Source organism: Capra hircus, chromosome 19 (assembly GCF_001704415.2).
Source record: "Capra hircus breed San Clemente chromosome 19, ASM170441v1, whole genome shotgun sequence".
Lineage (NCBI taxonomy): Eukaryota > Metazoa > Chordata > Mammalia > Artiodactyla > Bovidae > Capra > Capra hircus.
The window spans coordinates 37,067,395-37,089,649 of record NC_030826.1 but is presented as its reverse complement, the minus strand read 5'-3'; the positions used below and the strand labels follow the sequence as shown (position 1 = coordinate 37,089,649).

At 41.7% G+C, this 22,255-nt stretch overlaps 1 protein-coding gene across 1 annotated transcript in view; it reads left to right on the top strand.

The window, feature by feature from the left end:
- The window catches only part of B4GALNT2 (beta-1,4-N-acetyl-galactosaminyltransferase 2), a gene marked incomplete at its 5' end in the record, with an annotated part of 38,993 nt that continues 33,941 nt past the window's right edge, over window positions 17,204-22,255 (top strand). Inside the window, 2 exon segments of the mRNA NM_001314262.1 lie at window positions 17,204-17,405; window positions 18,756-18,893. Of these exon segments, the coding sequence (NP_001301191.1) occupies window positions 17,204-17,405; window positions 18,756-18,893 (340 nt within the window).

Below are 22,255 nucleotides of genomic sequence, written 5' to 3'. Positions count from 1 at the left end.
TTTGCGCCTGCTTGTGTTTTGATCTCAATTCCTTCCAATGAGCTTATTCCTTTTATAAAGGCTTCCCTGGTGGCTAGATGGTAAAGAATCCATCTGCGGTGCAGGAGACCCAGGTTCGATCCAGGGGAGATCCCCTGGAGAAGGGAATGGCAACCCACTCCAGTATTCTTGCCTGGAGAATCCCATGGACAGAGGAGTCTGGTGGGCTACAGTCCATGGGGATCACAAAGAGTCGAACTAACACTTAAACTTTTAAAGTAAAACAGCTTTTGGCTTCGCTGATACTTTAAAGTATATGTTCCCTATTACATTATTTTCTGCTCTCATATTTATTATTTTCTTCTTCCTACTTTATTTAGAGCCTAATTTACTGATATTTTTCTAATTTTGAGCCTAATTTAACTGATCTTTTTCTAATTTCTGAGGTAGATGCTTGACTTTCTGACTCTCAGATTTTCTTCTTTTCTAATAGAGATATTCAAAGGCGTAAATTTCTTTGTGAGTATTACTTTTTAGCTGCTTTCCAGTGGTGTTGATTTGTGGTATTTTCACTGTCATGTAATTCAAATGAAAGTTAATTTCCATCGTGATGTTTTCTTTGACCCATGGTTATTTAGAAGGGCATTTCTGAATTTTTAAAAGCAAGGATTTTCTAGTTATCTTTTTATTGTTCACTGCCAACTTAATTGCATCAGGGTTAGAAAATATACTCTATATTACTGAAATTCTTTGAAATTTTGGACACTTGTTTTATAACCCAGCATATGTTCAGTTTTTGTAAATGTTCTGTGTATGTTTGGAAGAAATTCATATTCTGCAGTCATTATATGTAGGGTTTTATATAGTCCATTTATATCAAGTTTGCTGATTGTCTGCTTCAAATCATCTAAATGCTTATTAATTTTTTGATTGCTTTGTTGATCAGGTTAAAATCTCTCTCACCATGATTGTGAATACGTCTGTTTCTCCTTGTAATTCTTTCAGTATTTTGCCTTAAATGTTTTAACGGTATGTTATTACGATAAAGAATTGTTATCTCTTTCTGTGAGCTGAGTATTTTATAACTTGAGGTATTCCTCTATCTGTGGTTTTGCTTTATATCTCTATATTAATGTCACATGAAGTAGGCGTCCCTTGATATTAATTAAGTCAACTTCCTTTAATATTAATATAGAGAGCAACTTTATCTTGGTTACACTTAGTGTATTTAACTTCCTTTTTACTCTCAACATTTCTATATCGTTTCGATGTATCTCTTGCAAATCACATATATTTGGATTTCTTTTTTCCATCTAGTCTGATTACCTTAGGTTTTAATTGGAGCATTTAATCAATTTATGTAATTATTGGATGAGATGGTTGGATAGCATCACTGACTCATTGAACATGAATTTGAGCAAACTTGGGGAGTAGTGGAGGACAGAGAAACCTGGCGTGCTGCAGTCCATGGGGGTCACAAAGAGTTGGACATGACTTAGTGACTGAATAGCAACAATTATTGATATAGTTGGTTTAAATCTAACATCTCAGTGAGTGCTTTCTATTTGTTCTGCCTGGTCTATATTCTTTTCTCTCTTCTTGCACTTTTGGAATTTTTTTTTTTATTATCCCATTTTCCTGTCTATTAGCTTTATTATTTGTATTTTATTTCTGCAATAGTTACACTATAGATTATAAGATTCTTGACCTATCAAAGTCTAAAATGTTGTTTTTAAAAATTATTTAATTCTTATTTTATTTATTTTCATTTTTCGGCTGTGGTGTGTGGCATGTGGGATATTAATTCCCCAACCAGTGATCAAACTTATGCTGCCTACATTTTAAGAGCAGAGTCTTAACCGCTGGACCACCAGGGAAGTCCTCACTTGGTTTTTTAAATCTTCTTCCCAGGGAATGTAAAGACCTTGGAACACTTTTAGTCTGCTTACTCCTTTCCTGACTTACGTGTCATTACTTTACCCTTTTTTGGTTCTGTTGTGTTTTATTATTTTCTTATTGTTTTGTGCTAAACAAAACAGTATTATTTTATATAGTCAGTAGCATCTAGACTTACCCACTTTTCAGTTTTATTTCTCTTCCTTATTTCTTTATGATCTTCCTTCTGGAGAAATCTACCTTTAGTAGTTATTTTAGTACAAGTATGCTGGTGATCAGTTCCCTCAAATGTTGCTTGTCTAGAAACACCTTTATGGGCACCTTCATTTTTGAATAGTCCTGGTGATATCAAAGATATTTCAGCATCTCTGGCTTCCCATATATTCTGTTGGAAAATTAACTAGCAACTTCTTTTAAAGGTAATCTTTTATGGCTGCTTTTAAGATTATCTTCTTGTATTTTATTTGTTTTTTGAAAAGCACTTGTTTAACTTTATGCCTCTCCCACCATATGGCTTCAAGCTACCAGGACAAAAGCCCCACCCACATCTTAAATCTCCTCGGCTCTTCTGCTGAAGAATTTGGCCGTCATGACAGGCTGCTTTGGGAACTTCCCCTTCCCCAGAAGGGGGAAGTAGCCCAGTTGCACCGCATCCATGCTAGGACTCACCCCAGTCTTGTTCTTGGCAGCGTTTACCTGTGTCTGCTCACTGACTGAGATCCACGTTTTATCAAGGTTGACAGTTGGGCAGAAGCTCTGGTTCCTCTTTAAGTAGTAATGCCTCACCAATTTTGCGTGACTGGGGAGAGAAGGCAACCATTGTCATTACTTCACTACGATTAAAAAGCTGTGTTTATCATCTTCACAGCCCATCTCCCCCATTACAGTGCAAGCTGTTCACTCATGCAAAAGAGTGACATAGCAATTACTCCACTTTTCAAATAAAACAGATCTCTAAAAAGCCACCGAAGCTATCAAGTGGAAAAGACTAGTTTTTTCATGGAACCAGAGTAAGTCACTGAGAAGATCAGAGGCAGTGCCAAGGCTAGAATTCAGGTCCCTTGATAGCTTCTACAGCTGTTACTCCTGTAACAGTGGTCTCCTAAACCTCCCCCTAATTTGCAGACATGCATGGATCTAACAGTTGTGTAGGTCAGTCTGATGCACGTCACTAACCTGGTGACTGTGTCATGAGGGCCACAGCCAGTGACTAAGGTCAGCAGTTACTTTTGGAGGACTCCACTGCACTCAGGCAGTAACTGACACCCAAGCGTGACTCTAGCCCTGATTCTCCTTGTGTTTTAATTTTTACTATAATGCATTTTGATGTGTATTTATGTTTAATTTTCTTCCTTGTGGCTTAAATAGAACTTCACAAAAGCTCCTTCATTAATTCTGAAAATTTTCAGTCATCTTTCTTCAAGTATTCCTCTGTCCCGGTCTCTCTTCTCCAGTACTCGAATACTTACTGTTTCCTCTGTGTCTTTGATTCTTTTAGTAATTTGAGATCTTTTGTTCCTATATTATCCATTTTGGTAGTTATTTTATTTTATTTTTTATTGAAGTATAGTTGATTTACAATGTTTCAGGTATACAGCAAAATGGACATTACTTTGCCAACTAAGGTCCATCTAGTCAAGGCTATGGTTTTTCCTGTGGTCATGTATGGATGTGAGAATTGGACTGTAAAGAAGGCCGAGTGCTGGAGAATTGATGCGTTTGAACTGTGGTGTTGGAGAAGACTCTTGAGAGTCCCTTGGACTGCAAGGAGATCCAACCAGTCCATTCTGAAGGAGATCAGCCCTGGGATTTCTTTGGAAGAAATGATGCTAAAGCTGAAACTCCAGTACTTTGGCCACCTCCTGCGAAGAGTTGACTCATTGGAAAAGACTCTGATGCTGGGAGGGATTGGGGGCAGGAGGAGAAGTGTACGACCCAGGATGAGATGGCTGGATGGCATCACTGACTCGATGGACATGAGTCTGAGTGAACTCCGGGAGTTGGTGATGGACAGGGAGGCCTGGCATGCTGCGATTCATGGGGTCGCAAAGATTCAGACACGACTGTGCGACTGAACTGAACTGAATACATATACATACATAAAAAAGTAGAGCTGGAAAACCAATAAGGTAGATAAGTGGATTGAAGTGAAAGTCACTCAGTCATGACCGACTCTTGCAACCCCATGGACTATACAGTTCATGGAATTCTCCAGGTCAGAATACTGGAGTTGGGTAGCCTTTCCTTTCTCTAGGGGATCTTTCCAACCCAGAGATTGAACCCAGGTCTCCTGTATTGCAGGCAGATTCTTTACAGACTGAGCCACAAGGGAAGCCCAAGAATACTGGAGTGGGTAGCCTATCCCTTTTCCAGCGGATCTTCCTGACCCAGAAATCAAACTGGGATCTCCTGCACTGCAGGCAGATTCTTTACCAACTGAGCTATCAGAGAAATCCCAAGGTAGATAAACTGGTATCCTAAGAATGTCATAGCAAGCTCTGTGAGAATGTTTGGAGGTAGTAGATGCAGATTAGCTTAGAAAATGGTAGCTTGGATATTAGGTTATGAAGGGCCTGTAATGGGCCTCCCAGTTGGCCCTAGTGGTAAAGAACCCAGCTGCTAATGCAGAAGACACAGGAGATGCGGTTCAATCCCTGGGTTGGGAAGATCCCCTGGAGTAAGAAATGGCAATCACTCCAGTATTCTTGCCTGGAGAATCCCATGGACAGAGGAGCCTGGCGGGCTATAGTCCATGGGGCTGCAAAGAGTCAGACACGACTGAAGCAGCTTAGCGCTAGCACTAGCATACATATGTATCTATTCTTTTGCAGATTCTTTTCCACTATAGGCTATTACAAGATACTGAATATAGTTCCTTGTGCTATACAGTAAATCCTTGCTGTTTACCTATTTTATATATAACAGTGTTTATCTATTAATCCCAGTTCCTAATTTATCTGTCCCCTTCCTTGGTAGTTATAGTCTGACCTATCTTCCAGTCTTGTCAAATTCTCTGTTAAATTCATCTACTTAAGTTTTCAGTACTGTTATTTTTTTATTTCTAAAATTTCTGTCTCTTTTTATATTCTCCAATTTTTTGTTTGGGAAGCAAAAGGCAAAGGAGAAAGGGAAGGATATACCCAAGTGAATGCAGAGTTCCAGAGAATAGCAAAGAGATAAGAAAACCTTCTTAAGTGAACAGTGCAAAGAAATAGAGAAAAACAATAGAATGGAAAAGACTGGAGATCTCTTTGAGAAAACTGGGAGATAACAAGGGAACATTTCATGCAAAGATGGGCACAATAAAGGACAGAAACCAGAAGGACCTAACAGAAGCAGAAGCGATTAAGAGGCGGAGGTAAGGATACACAGAAGAACTATACAAAAAGGTCTTAATGACCTGGATAATCATGATGGTCTGGTCACTCTCTAGAGCCAGACGTCCTGGAGTGTGAAGTCAAGTGGGCCTTAGAGAGCATTACTATAAACAAAGCTAGTGGAGGTGATGGAATTCCAGCTGAGCTATTTCAAATCCTAAAAGATGATGCTGTGAAAGTGCTGTACTCAATATGTCAGAAAATTTGGAAAACTCAGCAGTAGCCACAGGACTAGAAAAGGTCAGTTTTAATTCCAATCCCAAAGAAAGGCAATACCAAAGAATGTTCAGACTACCACACAGTTGCACTCATTTTACATGCTAGCAAGGTAACGCTCAAAATCCTTCAGGCTAGGCTTTAGCAGTACGTGAACTGAGAACTTCCAGATGTACAAGCTGGGGTTAGAAAAGGCAAAGGAGGGACTTCCCTGGTGGTCCAGCGGCTAAGACTCTGTGCTCCCAATGCAGGAGGTCAGGGTTCAATCCCATGTCAGGGAACTTGATCCCACATGCTGCAGCTAAGGCTGGGAACAGCCAAATAAATAAAATAAATAAATATTGAAAAAAAAGAAAAGGCAAAGGAACCAGAGACCAAATTGAGAACATCTGTTGGATCATAGAGAAAAAGGGAATTCCACACAAAAAACTACTTCTGCTTTATTGACTACCCTAAATCCTTTGACTGTGTGAATCACAACAAACTGTGAAAAGTTCTTAAAGAGATGGGAATACCAGGCCACATTGCCTGCCTCCTGAGAAACCTGTATGCTGGTCAAGAAGTAACAGTTAGAACCGTCCATGGAACAGCAGACTGGTTCAAAATTAGGAAAGCTCTCAGTAACTTTGGGGATCTTAGGGCATGAGCCACTCATCTCCTATGAATCTGTAATAAACCTTTCTGTATTCCAAACTCTAATGTTGGATATTGATGGGCCTCAAGACTGTATATTGTCACTCTGCTTATTTAACTTATATGTAGAGCACATCATGCAAAATGCTGGGCTGGGTGAAGCACAAGCTGGAATCAAGATTGCTGGGGGAAATATCAAAACGTCACATATGCAAATGATACCACTCTAATGGCAGAAAGTGAAGAGGAACTAAAGAGCCCCCTATGAGGGTGAAAGAGAAAAGTGAAAAAGTTGACTTAAAATTCAACATTCAGAAAACTAATATCATGGCATCTGGTCCCATCACTTCATGCAAATAGATGGGGGGAAAAGTGGGGAAGCAGTGACAGATTTTATTTTCTTGGGCTCCAGAATCACTTCGGACTGTGACTGCAGTCATGAATCTAAAAGACACTTACTCATTGGAAGAAAAGCTGTTTCCAACCTAGATAGCGTTTTAAAAAGAGACATCACTTTACCGACCAAGGTCCATATAGTCAAAGCTATTGTTACTGAAATTGCAAGTCCATATGCCTGATGCGCAGTGAGGCCCATCAATATCCAACATTAGAGTCTGGAATAGAGAAAGGTTTATTACAGATTCGTAGGAGATGAGTGGCTCATGCCCTAAGATCCCCAAAGTTACTGAAAGCTTTCAGCAAGTCCCTTTAAAAGCAAAAGGTGAGGGATGGGTGTGGTTAGTTGTTACAGACTTCTCCTTGTCAGATCCTTTGTTCTTGAGGCCCAGTCATGGTCAGGTAACTATGTTCCTGTAAATCTTTACCAGATAAATGTTATTGTCTGTCCTGACAAGAAAGGACTAAGTCCCAAGGCACAACTTTCACTCCAAAGCCCCAGTCCTTGCTAAGAGGAGGCAGATCTCAGTTGGCAGCTCTTTCAGGGCCAAGTTCCCACATCCTGCCCAGCTGTCACCCCTGAGGGAGCCAGGCATCCAACCCAATTGGCCCTCAGTTTGCTCAGGCCACCCAAATGGGGAGACCAGGTCTCTCAGACTGCAGCTCACACAGATGGCCACTGCTATTAGGTTGCAGAGACAGAGATGGGGGAGAGGTTCACTGCTGCCTCAAGGGCTGAGCCAAGGCTAGTGGAAGGGGCCTTAGTGAGAGCTCTGGAGCCCTACAGGACATAGTCTCCAGTCTGTTCCCTGGGCTGTCCAACTCACCTTCTGGCCCAAGTCTGGGTAAGCTGGAGGGCCTCCAGGAGAAGGCCTGAATCTGCCTCTTCTGTCACTCTCCACCAGACGACCACCACACCATCGCTGTTGACCCAGTCACCTCCACAATGATTGACAGGTACCAGTGGGCGGGGCACACTGCAGCCCTGACCAATAGCTGAGCAAGATAACTAACGGTCACTCACTGATGGTTGGTTGCTGTGGGCAGGGCCCACTGAGGCACAGAGCAATGGCTGAGCAAGACCTGATGCCTAGTAACGGGGGGGAGGGGGTTGGTGGGGGGAGCAGAGTAATAAGGCACAGCAATGGCTACCTGCTAAGGGCTGTGCTCTTCCTGCTCTGTTACAGGAACATCAAGAGCTCCTAAAATCAGGGAGAGAACCCTTGTAGAAGAAAAGGCTAGAGCAGGGCTTCTTCAATTGTGGGCCAGAGACTCTTGAGGGCCCCAATGACCTCCTCAGGGAGTCTGTAAGGTCAGAACTGTTTCATGATAGTATTAAGATGCTAGTTGCCTTTTTCACTATGCTGACTTGGACACTGATGATGCAGGGGCAATGATGGAAAACTGCTGCTCGTACCTTCGCTTGAACTGGTGGGAGTTGCATTCTTCCCACCACACCCAGGGGAAACTTCAGAATATCCTTGATGAAATGGTTAAATCAATTGATTTTTTAAAAAAATACCAATTTGGACTTACCTGGCAGTCCAGTGGTTAAGGCTTTGTAGTTCCATTGCAGGGGGTGAGGGTTCAATCCCTGGTGGGGGAATGAAGATCCTGCATGTGGCATGAAGAAAAAACAAACAATTTAAGATATATTTTTTGATGAACAGTAAAACATTCCTACTACAGACTGAAGTGCAGTTGTTGCCTCAAGAAAAAGTGCTTGTGTAATTTGAGCAGGGAGCTGAACTAACTGCCTTTTTTTTAATAACCACTTTTTAAGTTTTTATTTTTTAACTGAAGGATAATTGCTTTACAGAATTTTGTTGTTTTCTGCCACATATCAATATGAATCAGCCACAGGTATATGTATGTCCCCTCTCTGTTGAGCCTCCCTCCCCACCCCACCCTCTAAGTTGTTACAGAGCCCCTGTTTGAGTTCTGAGTCATACAGCAAATTCCCATTGCTTATCCATTTTGCATATGGTAATGTAAGTTTCCATGTTACACTCTATATGTATATCTCACCCACTCCCTCCTCCCCATCCCCGCCATGTCCATAAGTCTGTTCTCTCTGTCTGTTCCTCTATTGCTGCCCTTCGAATAAATTCATCAGTACTATTTTTCTAGATTCCACATATATGTGTTAGTATACAATATTTATCTTTCTCTTTCTGATGTACTTCACTCTGTATAAATAGGCTCTAGGTTCATCCACCTCATTAGAACTGACTAATGCATTCCTTTTTATGGCTGAGGAATATTCCATTGCATATATGTACCACAGCTTCTTTATCTATTCATTTGTTGATGGACATCTAGGTTGTTTCCATGTTCTAGCTATTGTAAATAACGTTGCAATGAACACTGGGGTACATTGTCTTTTTCAGTTTTGGTGTCCTCAGGGTATATGCCTAGTGGTGGGATTGCTGGGTCAAATGGTGGTTTTATTTCTAGATTTTTAAAGTAATCTCCATACCGTCTTCCATAATGGCTGTATCAGTTTATACAGTGCAAGAGAATTCCCTTTTCTCCACACCCTCTCCCTCATTTATTGTTTGTAGACTTTTTGATTTTAACAGTTCTGACTGGTGTGAGGTGCTATCTCATTGTAGTTTTTATTTGCATTTTTCTAATAATGAGCAGCGTTGAACATCTTTTCATGTGTTTGTTAGCCATCTGTATGTCTTTGGAGAAATGTCTGTTTGATCTTTTTCACACTTTTTGATTGAGTTGTTTGTTTTTCTGGTATTGACTTGTATGGGCTGCTTGTGTATTTTGGAAATTAATCCTTTGTCAGTTGTTTCATTTGCTGTTATTTTCTCCTATTCTGAGAGTTGTCTTCACCTTGTTTATAGTTTCCTTTGCTGTTCAAAAGCTTTTAAGTTTAATTAGGTTCCACTTGTTTATTTTTGTTTTTACTTCCATTACTCTAGGAGGTGGATCATAGAGGATCTTGCTTTGATTTATGCCATCAAGTTGAACTAGCTGCTTTTTAATTGAAATATTTTTTGTTTAAAGAATGAATGAAAATGAAGAATAAGCTGGTTATTCAGACTTCTGTTTTTGGTAGATATCTTTTTAAAAAAATCAACCAAGTGATCTTGTCCATTTGAAGAAAACAACTGGTAGTATTTGTTACCAATCATAAAATTCAAGCTTTCCAAAAAATTAGAACTTTGTAAAACTTATTTCTACTGCAATGAGTTTGAAAGTCATATTATTTAGAGACCTTTCTGATGAGACTGGTGTTGATATTAATGAATGAATTCTCTGTATTGCATTAAAAATGCATTTGGGGGCTCAGCATAGCTCAATGAACCGATATTTTCCATATGAATGATGCATGGTGTTATAAAATCAAGTGTAGGTAAAAGACCCATTCAAAGTCCAGATCATACCAATGAAAAAAGTTCATTGATAAGGTTTCAGATTCCACATTGCTGTTAACCTTTAAACTGCTACTATTTGTTTTTTTGCATGGTATCAAAGATGAATATCCACAATTATCTTTTTTCCACTTGTATATCTGTGTGGGGTTGTATTTTCCTCACATGTTTCAACCAAACAGCGTAACAGATTGAATGCAGAAACAATATAAGAATTCATTTTATCTATTAAGCTAAATATTACAGAGATAGGCGAAAATGTAAAATGAAGCCATTTTTCTCACTACTTTTTGTTTGGAAAAATGTAATTATTTTTCATAAAAACATGTTATTTGTGTTAGCTTTTAATGGGCTTATCATGTTTCAAAACTTTTAAAACTTATTATACTTTTAAAAACGTCTCAAATTTAATTTCCAAAATGGTAAACATTGACAGATATAACCCACAAAAACAAAAGCTCTTTGGGAGTCCTCAGTAATTTTTAAGATTATGAAGAGGTCCAGGGACTTCCCTGACGGTCCAGTGGTTAAGATTTCGCCTTTCAGTGCAGGGCGTGTGATCCCTGGTGGAGGCTTTAAGATCCCACATGCTTCATGGCTTTAAAAACCCAAAACATAAAGCAGAAGAAATATTGTAACAAATTAAATAAAAACTTTAAAAATGGTCTACATCAAAAACAATTTTTTTTAAAGAATACAGATCCTGAGCCCCAGAATACTCAGAACCAATGATCTGGGCAGTCATCAAATGCCTACTAATATTCCGCAAAAGAAATGCTGTGCCTAGCCTCTCTGATGGAGGGGCACACACCATCACCTATGAAGGGATTTTCTCAGAAATCAAACCTGGATCTGATCAAGCCTCTTGATATAACTACAGATTTATAGATATTTCAGGGAACAAAGGAACATGGCTCGGGGGAGGGGAGGGAAGTGGGGGGAGGGGGCTGAAATCAGCACAGTCCAGATGTGGAAAATCCAAATTATGTAGGATAAACAACGTGGTTCCTTAAACAAGTATGTTGCTAAGAAGAGATACAGAGGAATGTTTGTATTAAAAGGAACTGATGAAACATATCAACCATTGTGTGGCTCTTATTTAGATTCTGCTTTGATTCTATTTTTAATTGGAGTATAATTGATTTACAATGTAGTGTCAGTTTCTGTGTACAGCCACGTGAATCAGCTCTATGTATACATATATCCCTTCCTTCTTCAGCCTGCCTCCCACCCCACCACACCCACTCCACCCCTCTAGGTTGTCACAGAGCACCAGGCTGAACTCTGTGCTATACAGCAGCTTCCCACTAGCTATTTATTTTATGCATGGTTCTCTATATATGCCAAATGCTACTCTCTCAGTTTGTCCCATCCTCTTCTTCCACTCTGTGTCCACAAGTCTGTTTTCTATGTCTGAGTCTCTTCCTCTCCAGCAAATAAGTTCATCAGCATCATTTTTCTAGGTTCCATATATATGCCTTAATATACGGTATTTGTTTTTCTCCTTCCGACCTATTTCAGTCTGTACAAAAATAAAAAATAAAAAAAGACAGAAGGGAACTCTGTGCACATGTGATGGTAATAAAGACTGATTGTTAGATTTTTAGCTGATAATGGTATTGGGTGTCTCTGTGTGTGTAAGAACCTTTATCTGAATCCCCCAAGCTTTAAGCAAAGAAGCAGAACTTCAATGAGGATTGCACAATAAGAAATTTATTATAGGAATTAACACAATTTTGGGATGAATTAAAAAAAAAAATTAGAGAAAAGTCACCAGTCAGGTGACTCATCACAGGTGAATGAGCTGGAACTGGGAAGAATTCAGAAACATCTGTTTTCTGGAGTACAGCCACAAAGAGAGTTGCTGGGGGAAGTCTATGAAAGGTTGTTTGTTCCTCATGGTTACCACTACTGTGAGTTCTCAGAGAAAGTTCTTATAGTGAACCTGAGGTAGTTGGTCAGCAGGGCCAGTTGTTGGGAAGGAGGGCTGGACACAGAATTTAGGGAAAGAGGACCAGGTGGCTAGAACTTGCCAGCGTCTGCACTGCCTCTGAATCTCATGCAAATTTCTCTGTGGCCATCCCTAACGTGGCATTACACAGGGAAGGGAATTCCAGCTTGGTTCATCTGAGTACAAAACTGCCACATTACCCTTCAAAGATAGAATATTTACTGATGAAAGGATAAGATGTCAAGATTTTCTTCAAAATGATTTGAGAAGTGAGGGAATAGGTGAAGAAACAGATAAATCCATTTTGTCCAGGAGTAGAAGGTAGGTAATGGGTATAATAAAATTCATTTTATTGTTCTTTTTATTTTTTGTATGTACTTCGGATTTTTCTCTATAATTAAAAAGTTTTTTTTTAAGTACCCTGATCACCCCTTGCATTTTTCCCTTGGAGTATCATTAACTTTATGGGTTTTATTTTATTTAATATGTTATAGTTAATTATAGTCATTGTTCTTGTTGATGTATCAACTATCTCAAATATGACTGGTAGAAGACCCTTTAAACTGGCTCCTCTTTCATGGATATAACTGTGGTCTTCTTAGATCGCCCCCTTCCCTTCTGGCATCACAGGATATTCTAGACTTGCTTTGAATTTTCCTAACCCAAAGCCAGAATCAGCCATTTCTGTAAGGGGCTCTGATTTTCTTTAGAGGGGAATGCTGTATGTAAACCAAGATCCAGATGTTAGATGTGGCTCATAATTATTAGTGTGGTATCATTTCTTCCAGGTTCTTCCCTTTTAAAAAAAATTTGTTGGAGCATGGTTGATTTACTGTGTGTCAGTTTCTGCTGTGCAGCAACGTGATTCAGTTATACATATTTATATATATATACTTTTTCCTATTTTTTCCATTATGGTTTGCCACAAGATATGGAATATAGTTCCCAGTGCTATAGGGTAGGACCTTGTTGTTTATCCATTCTAATGGTGTATGTCTGCTAATCCCAAACTCCCAGTTCTTCCCTCTCTCACCCTCCCTCCCTTGGCAACCACGTTTATTCTCTGTGCCTTTTTCTGTTTTGCAGATATGTTCATTTGTTGTATTTTAGATTATGCATATAAGTGATATAATATGGTATTTGTCTTTCTCTTTTTGACTTTGCTTAGTATGATAATTTCTGCTGCTGCTGCTGCTGCTAAGTCGCTTCAGTTGTGTCCGACTCTGTGCGACCCCCATAGACAGCAGCCCACCAGGCTCCCCTATCCCTGGGATTCTCCAGGCAGGAACACTGGAATGGGTTGCCATTTCCTTCTCCAATGCATGAAAGTGAAAAGTGAAAGTGAAGTCGCTCAGTTGTGTCTGACTCTTAGCAACCCCATGGACTGCAGCCCACCAGGCTCCTCCGTCCATGGGATTTTCCAGGCAAGAGTACTGGAGTGGGTTGCCATTGCCTTCTCCAATGATAATTTCTAGGTCCATCCAATTTGCTGCAAAAGGCATTATTTTCTTTTCATGGCTGAGTAATATTCCACTGTATAAAGGTGTACCAGACCTTTATCCATTCATGGACAGTTAGGTTGCTTCCGTGTCTTGGGTATTGTAAATAATGCTACTGTGAACATGGTGCATATATATTTTTGAATTATAGTTTTGTGTGAATAAATGCCCAGGAGTGGGACTGCTGGATCGTATGGTAGCTATATTTTTAGTTTCTTTTTCTTTTTTTTCTTTTGACTGTGCTGGGCCTTTGTTGCAGCGTGTGGGCTTTTTCTAGTTGTGTCGTGCAGGCTCAGTAGTTGTGGTGCATGGGCTTAGTTGCCCAGCACTATGTGGGAGCTTAATTCCCCGACCAGGGATCAAACTGAGTCTCCTGCACTGGCTGATTCATGTTGATGTTTGGCAGAAACCAACAAAATTCTGATCATTTATCAATTATCCTTCAATTAAAAAGTAAATAAAATTTTAAAAAAGAATGGATAATTTTATTAAGTGATTTAAAAATCATCTGTCAATATAATCATATTGGGTGTTCTCCTGACCTGAATTTCCACATGGTGAAATTTATTAATAAATTGTATAATTATTGGAAGGCAGAGATATGGAATAATATCTTCCTAACTGAGAAGGAACTTTGAGACCCAAAAACAAAACAGGCAACTGCATGAAGAACAATTCTGAAGTTTATTGTGGGTGACTTGCACATGGGCAGGAGCTGGGAGACGATCCAGAGGCATTCAAAGCTGCAGAAAAGGGTACAGAAGATTTAAAAGACCAAAGCTGAAAATAAAATCTGACTACTAGGGAGAATCACGTCCATATCAATGGGAAATGGGTGTTTTTCACTCCCTTTGTGTATGTTAGGGGGAGGTTCTCATGACCATTAACCATTCACATCAGCGAAAGGCATTCTTGCAGTTTTCATGTCAGATGAAGGCCAGGGGAAAACTTAATAGGAAACTCCCCTGGCTTAGGCACATTTCTTGTGAGTAGGCTAAAGCTCTGTCTTGCAGAAAGGGGAGCAGGTAACAGTTTAAGGAGAAAAAAATTATATGGAATACAAGGAAAGTCATTTACCCAGAGAATTTTTTTCTCCTCATTTTGTTTTGTTTTCACTCAATGACACACAGTTTCATTTCCTGCTGTTGCTGCTAAGTCGCTTCAGTCGTGTCCGACTCTGTGTGACCCCATAGATGGCAGCCCACCAGGTTCCCCTATCCCTGGGATTCTCCACGCAAGAACACTGGAGTGGGTTGCCATTTCCTTCTCCAGTGCATGCAAGTGAAAAGTGAAAGTGAAGTCGCTCAGTCGTGTCCAACTCCTAGCCACCCCATGGACTGCAGCCTACCAGGCTCCTCCGTCCATGGGATTTTCCAGGCAGTGGGTTGCCATTGCCTTCTCCAGCTAGCAGAAGGAAAAGAACCAAACCCTCAAAGAGACCAAGACCACATCCCTCTGTTGTTCTTGATTTGTTTCTTTCTGTTAGGTTGAAAATTGTGTAATGAACTTGATGACACTGTTATTCTTAAAAAAAAAAAAAAGAAAAGAGGTAGGATTGTGGGCCTAGGATAAAGTCAGAGTGGTTCAGCCACACCATAGGACTGAGTCATCCTTGCTCTCCTAGAAGAACTTCATTTGTTAGTGATGAATCTTTCACTTAGCATGCCATTACACTCTATTTGCTAATATTTGTTCAGCATACTTACAGCATTATTCTTCAGTACTTATACTTGCATCACTGTAAAACTGGTTTCTGTAAATTGGCATGGAATTGTTTACTTATGAAATAGGGATTTCGGATTTTGTGAGGCCTTTGACAACTTCCTTGTTTTTTTTTCACTCTAGTGGATCTGTGTATATCATCTCTTTCATCTAGGTATTCAAGATCTAGGCTTCTCCTTGTGTCTCTTACCTTATTCTATCTTCTCTTCCTTCTTTCCTTTCCTCTATTCTCAGTTCAAGGGGCCAGATTTAGCTGATCTCTGCTTACCAATTCCAGGGAAAGAAATTCTGGCTGATTGGCCCACCTCAGAGGTGTTCGCCTTTGGTCCAATCAGCCAATGATCAGGGGAGAATCATGTGATACAACCAGCTCATAGGTGTGACCTCTGTGGGTCAGGGAGGAGAAGAGTCTTAAAGCAGGGAGGTTATTAAGTAGGCAGATATCTCAAAAGTTGTCTCCTCCGTGCTTGGGTTTAATAATTATTCCATTTCAGATGTTTTCTAATTTGCCACTTTCCATTTGCGTTGTTATTAGGTTCTTGTTTCTACTTTTCTTAGATTCATTTTGCTATCCATTTTCAAACTTATTTGATTGTTTAATCTATTAATTTTATGTCTTGTGATCTGAAATTTGTAAATTTCCACTCAGCATAATTTTAGTGTTGCCCATAGTTTTGTATGTAGTATCTTCATTATCTTTATAATTTTGTTCTGATGTTGTCCTTGACTCAAACCGTTGCTTTGGAAAGCTTAAAATCGTTTTTTCCAAGTTGTGGAAGAGGGGGCTTACTATTCTTATAGGTTATATTTAAATTATTTATGTATTTATATTTGGCTGTGCTGAGTCTTCTTCGCTTCGCTTTTCTCTAGCTGCAGTGAGCAGGGGCCACCGTTCCTTGCAGAGCGCGGGCTTCTCATTGTGGCGGCTTCTCTTGTTGCAGAGCAAAGGCTCTAGGGCACGCAGGCTTCACTAGTTGTGGCTCTTGGATTCTAGAGCGCAGACTCACTAGTTGTGGTGAACAGGCTTAATTGCTCCACAGCATGTGGAATCTTCCCTGACCAGGGATCGAACCCGTGTCTCCTACATTAGCAGGCAGATTCTTTACCACTGAACCACCAGGGAAGCCCCTGTCGGTTACATTTTGATTGCACTTGTCAGTGTGTGGAGTGTATAATCTGTATGACTTCTACTTTATTATGATTTTCTTTGTGTTCAAATAAGTGGCCAACTTTTGTAAATGTCCTAAAAGCTCTTTAACAGAATATGAGATCTAAAATTTGGCTGCAGACTCCCCTGGTGGTACAGTGGATAGGAATCTGCCTGCCAATGCAGGGAATGTGGTTTCAACCCCTGGTCCGGGAAGATTCCACATGCCACGGAGCGGCTAAGCCCGTGCACCACAACTGTTGAGACTGTGCTTTAGAGTCCAGGACCCGCAACTACTGAGCCGAAGCTCTAGAGCCCACGCCCTGAAACAAGAGAAGCCCCCGCAATGAGAAACTCACACACTGCGATGAAGAGTAGCCCTTACTCGCCGCAACTAGAGAAAGCCTTCCTGCAGCAATGAAGGCCTAGTGCAACCCAAAATAAATAAAATACATTGATTTTAAAAAAATTAGTTGCTTTCTTGCTTTATATATTTCTGAGACTTGATTTGTTAGGGAATGAGATGTTAGAATCCATGACCACCTTTGGATTTGTAATCTTTCTCCTCCCATATTCTGCCATTCTTTGCTTAAATAATGCTGTTTTCTAGTGGATACCGTTCATGACCACTACATGATCTACATCTGTTTTGTAGATCACTCATGACATCACAGTAAGTGATCCTTTTAGCCCCATTTAATTTTTTTGTTTTTGGCCTCAAATTCAACTATGTCGACATTAATACTGCAAGCCTTACTCTTCCACTCTCCCTCCTTGGGCTTTAGCACATTCTTTTATTTGTGATTTTTCTGAGTGTCTGTTGCAACTTAATTCTTTTCTCTTTTGTTTATCAGAAATCAGTCTTGGCAAGTAGTAGAAGATGTAGGTTTAATTGACCTTTTCCCTGCAGTTACTGTTCCCATCTATATTATACAATCAGGTCCTATGTAATCAAGGAAAAAAGATTTACACAGCATTTGCTCTTTTGTGTCCTAACAGCTCTAGATATCTGTGGATCCTCAAGATGTCCGTCTTATTCTTGGCCCTGGGCATTGTATTATTTATGTTCAGAAGTGTGTCCCTGTATTCAGAATTCAGCATCTACAAAGCACCACTCCTTCAGCCTAGTGTGGCTGCCGGAATGCTGAAGCTTCTCCCTGAGAAACACATCAAGAGCCTCTTTACCCACGATGGAATCTGGTGAGACAGCCAGTTATTCCCCCTTGGTCTGACCTCTCCCCCTCCCTCCTCCTGTGGCTGAGTGTTCTATTGTGCCCACCTTACAGCCAGTTCCGTACCTTCCTGCACCTGTGCTGATTGTGAATGTGATTCCAAACTACAGGACCAGAAAAGCTCTCGGTCTGCAGGGCAGAGACTCTGTTCCCTACAACACCCAGCAAAGTCCCTGGCGATTTTGGAGGGCCCGTTTAACCCAAACTACAGGAAAGACGTTGCCTTTCTGTCCCTTTGGCCTCCTCTTCAAGGGGGTGGGACTGAGATGCCATTGTGACTCTCAAGTTTAAAGAAGTTTGGAGAGGGCTTCCCTGGTGGCTCAGCGGTAAAGAATCTGCTTGCCAATGCAGGAGACAAGGGTTTGATCCCGCATTCTAGGAAGATCCCACATGCCGCTGAGCAACTAAGCCTGTGCCACAATTACTGAGCCAGTGCTCTAGAGCCTGTGAGCCGCAACTAGTGAGCGCATGCGCCTAGAGCGTGTGCCCTGCAACAAGAGAAGCCACCGCAATGAGAAGCCCCAGCTCCGCAACTACAGTTACTTCCTGCTCGTGGCAACTAGAGAAAGCCTGCACAGCGATGAAGACCCAGCAACAACCAAAAATAAATAAATGAAAATTATTAAACACACACACACACACATAAAGAAGTTTAGGGAATTCCCTGGCAGCCCAGTGGTTAGGACTTGGAGCTTTCACTGCTGAGCCTGGGTTCAATCCCTGATCAGAGAACTAAGATCGCACAAGCCACATGGCTTGTGGGATCTTAAGTAGAAGTTTGGTGCAGGAGATGATTTAAGAGAGGGGTGGGTTTTTTTTTTAATTACAAAATTTATTTTTTATTATTTAAAACAATTTATTGGAGTATAATGACCTTCAATGATGGGTTAGTTTCAGGTGTACAGCAAAGCGATTCAGTTATACATGTACCTATATTCATTCTTTTTCAGATTCTTTGCCCATGTGGGTTATTACATATTATTGTGTAGATTTCCCTATGCCATACAGTAGGTCTTTGTTGGTTATCTGTTTTATATACAGTAGTGTGTGTATGTTAATCCCAAGTTCCTATCCCTCCTCCTGCCACATGTCTGCTTTGATCACTATAAGTTGGTTTTGAGAGGGGGCCTTCTTATCCCTTCCCCTCACTGTGTCTTTGGGAATGGCTACTGCTGGGATTCTAGAGTCTCAACCCAACCTGGATGGTGGCTGTGAGAAAGGAGAGTCTGGGGGGAACAGCACAGTGGGTTAGACTTCAAGTGCCTGCCTCACCTACCAGCCCACCCAGTCTGTGATCTTAATCCTCATTTTGTTTTAGGCTCTTCCCGAAAAACCAGTGCAAATGTGAAGCCTGGAAACTTCAGCAAAGCTACTACTTTGAAAATGCTTATGGCCAAACTGAACTCCCTGCGGTGAAAATGAGGAGACAAGCTGAATTTGAACACTTTCAGAGAAGGTAATGCAGATCACGGGGGCTCTTGGGCCCTGAGGTGGTGTGGAAGCTCTCCCTGCTCTCTCCTGAGGGTGTAGGGCCAGGGAGAGAAGAAAGGCACTCCCACTCTTGCAGGGTCCCTGGAAGGAACTCCTAAGAATAAGCCAAGTAAAGAGAACTGGGGAAATAGTCCTTCAGTGAATATTTATAAAACTTGGAAATTCCCTGGCAGTCTAGTGGGGGACTTTCATTGCTGGGGCCTGGGTTTGATCCCTGGCTGGGGAGCGAAGAGGCTACAAGCCACATTGTGAGGCCAATAACAAGCACACAAACCAAAGAAACCCCAAGACACTTGACATGTCTCAAGCATTTCATAATAAAGAAAGAGCAAAGGAAGGAAAAGCCTGAAACATCAGTGCGATGTTGGTGGCACAGCCTCCATGCACCCAGGCCATCAGAGCCTTTAGTCTCGCCACGTTGCACTCTGATTCATTCATATGTTGAGAATGTACTGTTCCTCTGCTGTGTGCAAAGCCCAGAGTTAAACTTTGGGGATGTGTTGACCAGGATTGTTGGTTGAAAACAGGAGAAATGGATTCTGGCTGGGTTATGTTAAGAGGGAATCTGTAGAAAAGATGTTGGTACTTTCCCATATCCATAGGTGGTAGGATGACCAGGTTGGGAAATCAAGACCCAGGGGAGCACAGAATGGCTGGGCAGGTTTTCTCTTTCTTCCCCTAGGAATCATTTGTGAGTTACAGTGGCAAGCGTACTGTAATAAATAATACCATTTAAGGACTTGAACTGTGGAACAGGCTGGATGGCAAGTTGCTTAATGTCACAGACTTCCGTATCTTCATATGAAAAACTGTAACAGTTTATTGCAGTAATAAGAGTTTATTACAGTAATAACAGTTTATTACTGTAATAGATTATTCGTCAGAAAAACTGTTCACATGCAGCTAGCAACTCATACAGGGCCTGACGTATAGAAGCTCTGCAAAAATATTACCTGTTTTGCTTGGTTTATTATTGACATTATTATTCTTACAGTTCTTCATGGGCAGTACAGGATACAGTAAGAGGGACTTCCTTGATGCTCCAGTGATTAAAACTCCACGCTTCCACTTTAGGGGGCACATGTGTGACCCCTGGTTTGGGAACTAAGACCACATCCTACATGTTGTGCAGTATAGCCAAAAAGAAACAAAACACATAAATAACCTAAATAGTAGATTGTTATCAATGCTATGGGAGATAAATTAAAATATCATGGTCGATGGCATAAAGTTTAATGGGACAATGAAAGAAGGTTACTTTGAACTCCGATTTGTGTTATCTTTTATTGTCTATCACGATCCCCCATAAAAGAGCATTCCAGAAGGAAGAATTAACAATGTCCAAAGCCAGAGTGAGTTACATGACAGGAAAACAGTCCTTTCCTGATGGCTGCATGACAGGAAAGCAGGCCAGGACCGTTATGGCCTAGCGTGTCAAGGGGAGGCTTGAGGTTTGAGCCCAGAGAGGCCATTGGTGGCAGCCATGGTAAGCCAGCAGGTGGAGTGTGCATTTTGCTTTCTGGGTAATGCAAAGAATTGAACAGTTTTTCTTTATTTGCTTATAATTTATTTGGGTTGCACTGGGTCTTCCTTGCTGCGTGTAGGCACTCTCTATTTCCGGTGAGCAGGTGCTATTCGTTGCTCTGACTTCTCCTTGTGGTGCCTTCTCATTGTGGAGCGCAGGCTCCAGAGCGCATGGGCTCCAGTAGCTGCAGCTCACAGGCTCAACAGTTGTGCACAGGGTTAGTTGCACTGCTGCGTGTGGAATCTTCCCGGACCAGACATCCAACCCGTGTCCCCTGCACTGGCAGGTGGGTTCCTAACCACTGTACCACCAGGGAAATCCTTGAACAGTTTTTAAAACTGGCAACTTATTCTATGAGACAGGTGCATGCTAAGTTGCTTCAGTTGTGTCTGACTCTTTGCGACCCCATGGACTGTAGCCTGCCAGGCCTCACTGTCCATGGGATTCTCCAGGCAAGAATACTGGAGTGGGTTGCCATGCCCTCCTCCAGGGGATCTTCCAGACTCAGGGACTGAACCTGTGTCTCTTACATCTCCTGTGTTGGTAGGTTCTTTACCACCACCAGCCCATTCTATGAGATACTTTCATATGTAAATACCACTGTGGCTTTTCTGTGGAGGATAAGCTGGAGGGAAGGTAAAGGGAGGGCAGGGACATCAGTTGAGGTGCTGGGAAGAAGCTAAACATTTTCTACTGCTGCGACAATTATATGTGCCGCTTTAATGACCAGTCCCCAGGCTTTACTGCTCAGTTCACTGAGCCTAAGTCTTGAATTAAGGAAGGGAAAAGGGGACTCTCGCCCTTGCAGGTTTGATTTCTAGAATGAGTCGCTACCCCAGACTCCATACAAACGGAAGACTCCCCAGAAGACGGAAGAGCAGCAGAAGGGAGTGTTGGAGGTCAGGAAGCCAGTGCAGTGTGCAGGTGATCCTGGCTGGGGTTTGAGCCCTGGGCCCCCACGGCTATGCGAGGAGCGTGGGGCTCAGTGGTTAACAGTGCTGCCAAGGGAGGCAGACCAGCTGCGTCCTCCATGTCTCAGATCGGTGACCATGGGCAAGCAGTTTAACTTCCTCTGTGTGGGGGCCAGAGGTACGGGGTGGAATGGTGATAGCGCCTCAGGTTGACGTTTAGTAAGGTGATCCATGAAAGGCCTGAACAACCTCAGTGAAATTATAGGGTAGTAAGGGAGTGTCACTGTCTGTGAGGTCCCTGTGCTCAGGGACTGTTAGCTCCTGGCACAGAGCAAGGCTATCAGGCATCTGTAGAATTAGTGAATGGTGGGAGGGGAAACACGTAAGACGGCTCCATCTCTGTCTGGGACGGCACAGGACTGCAGAGAGAGAAAGAGAGAGAAGTCACAGAGCCCTCAGGAGAGGGCTCCAGGTGCGCACAGTGCATAGTGGGGGAAGGGAGAGCAGGAAGGGAACTTTGAAGAGATCAGAGCCGGTAAGATGGGGATAGGAAGGGATAAGAGGAGGTACTAGTTGGGAGTGTGGGCTCGTCTGGAGGAATCAGTGCCGAAGGAATCACAGAAGGAACAGATTCCAAACAGGAAAGGCCAAGGACTGGCTGTGTTCTCACCTTCCCCTCCTTTGCCTGTTTGAAATGCCCAGCTCTCTTGGGATTATACCTGGCAATCCAGGTATGAACAAAAGTGGTCCGATAATGATAATTGACGTGAACTGGGTCTCAGGCCAGGAAGGAAGTAGCTGGGTGGGGAGATTCAGCGCAGGGCAAGGCACTGAGTCATGTACAAAGATCTGTTCAGTTCAGTTCAGGTCAGTCACTCAGTCGTGTCCGAC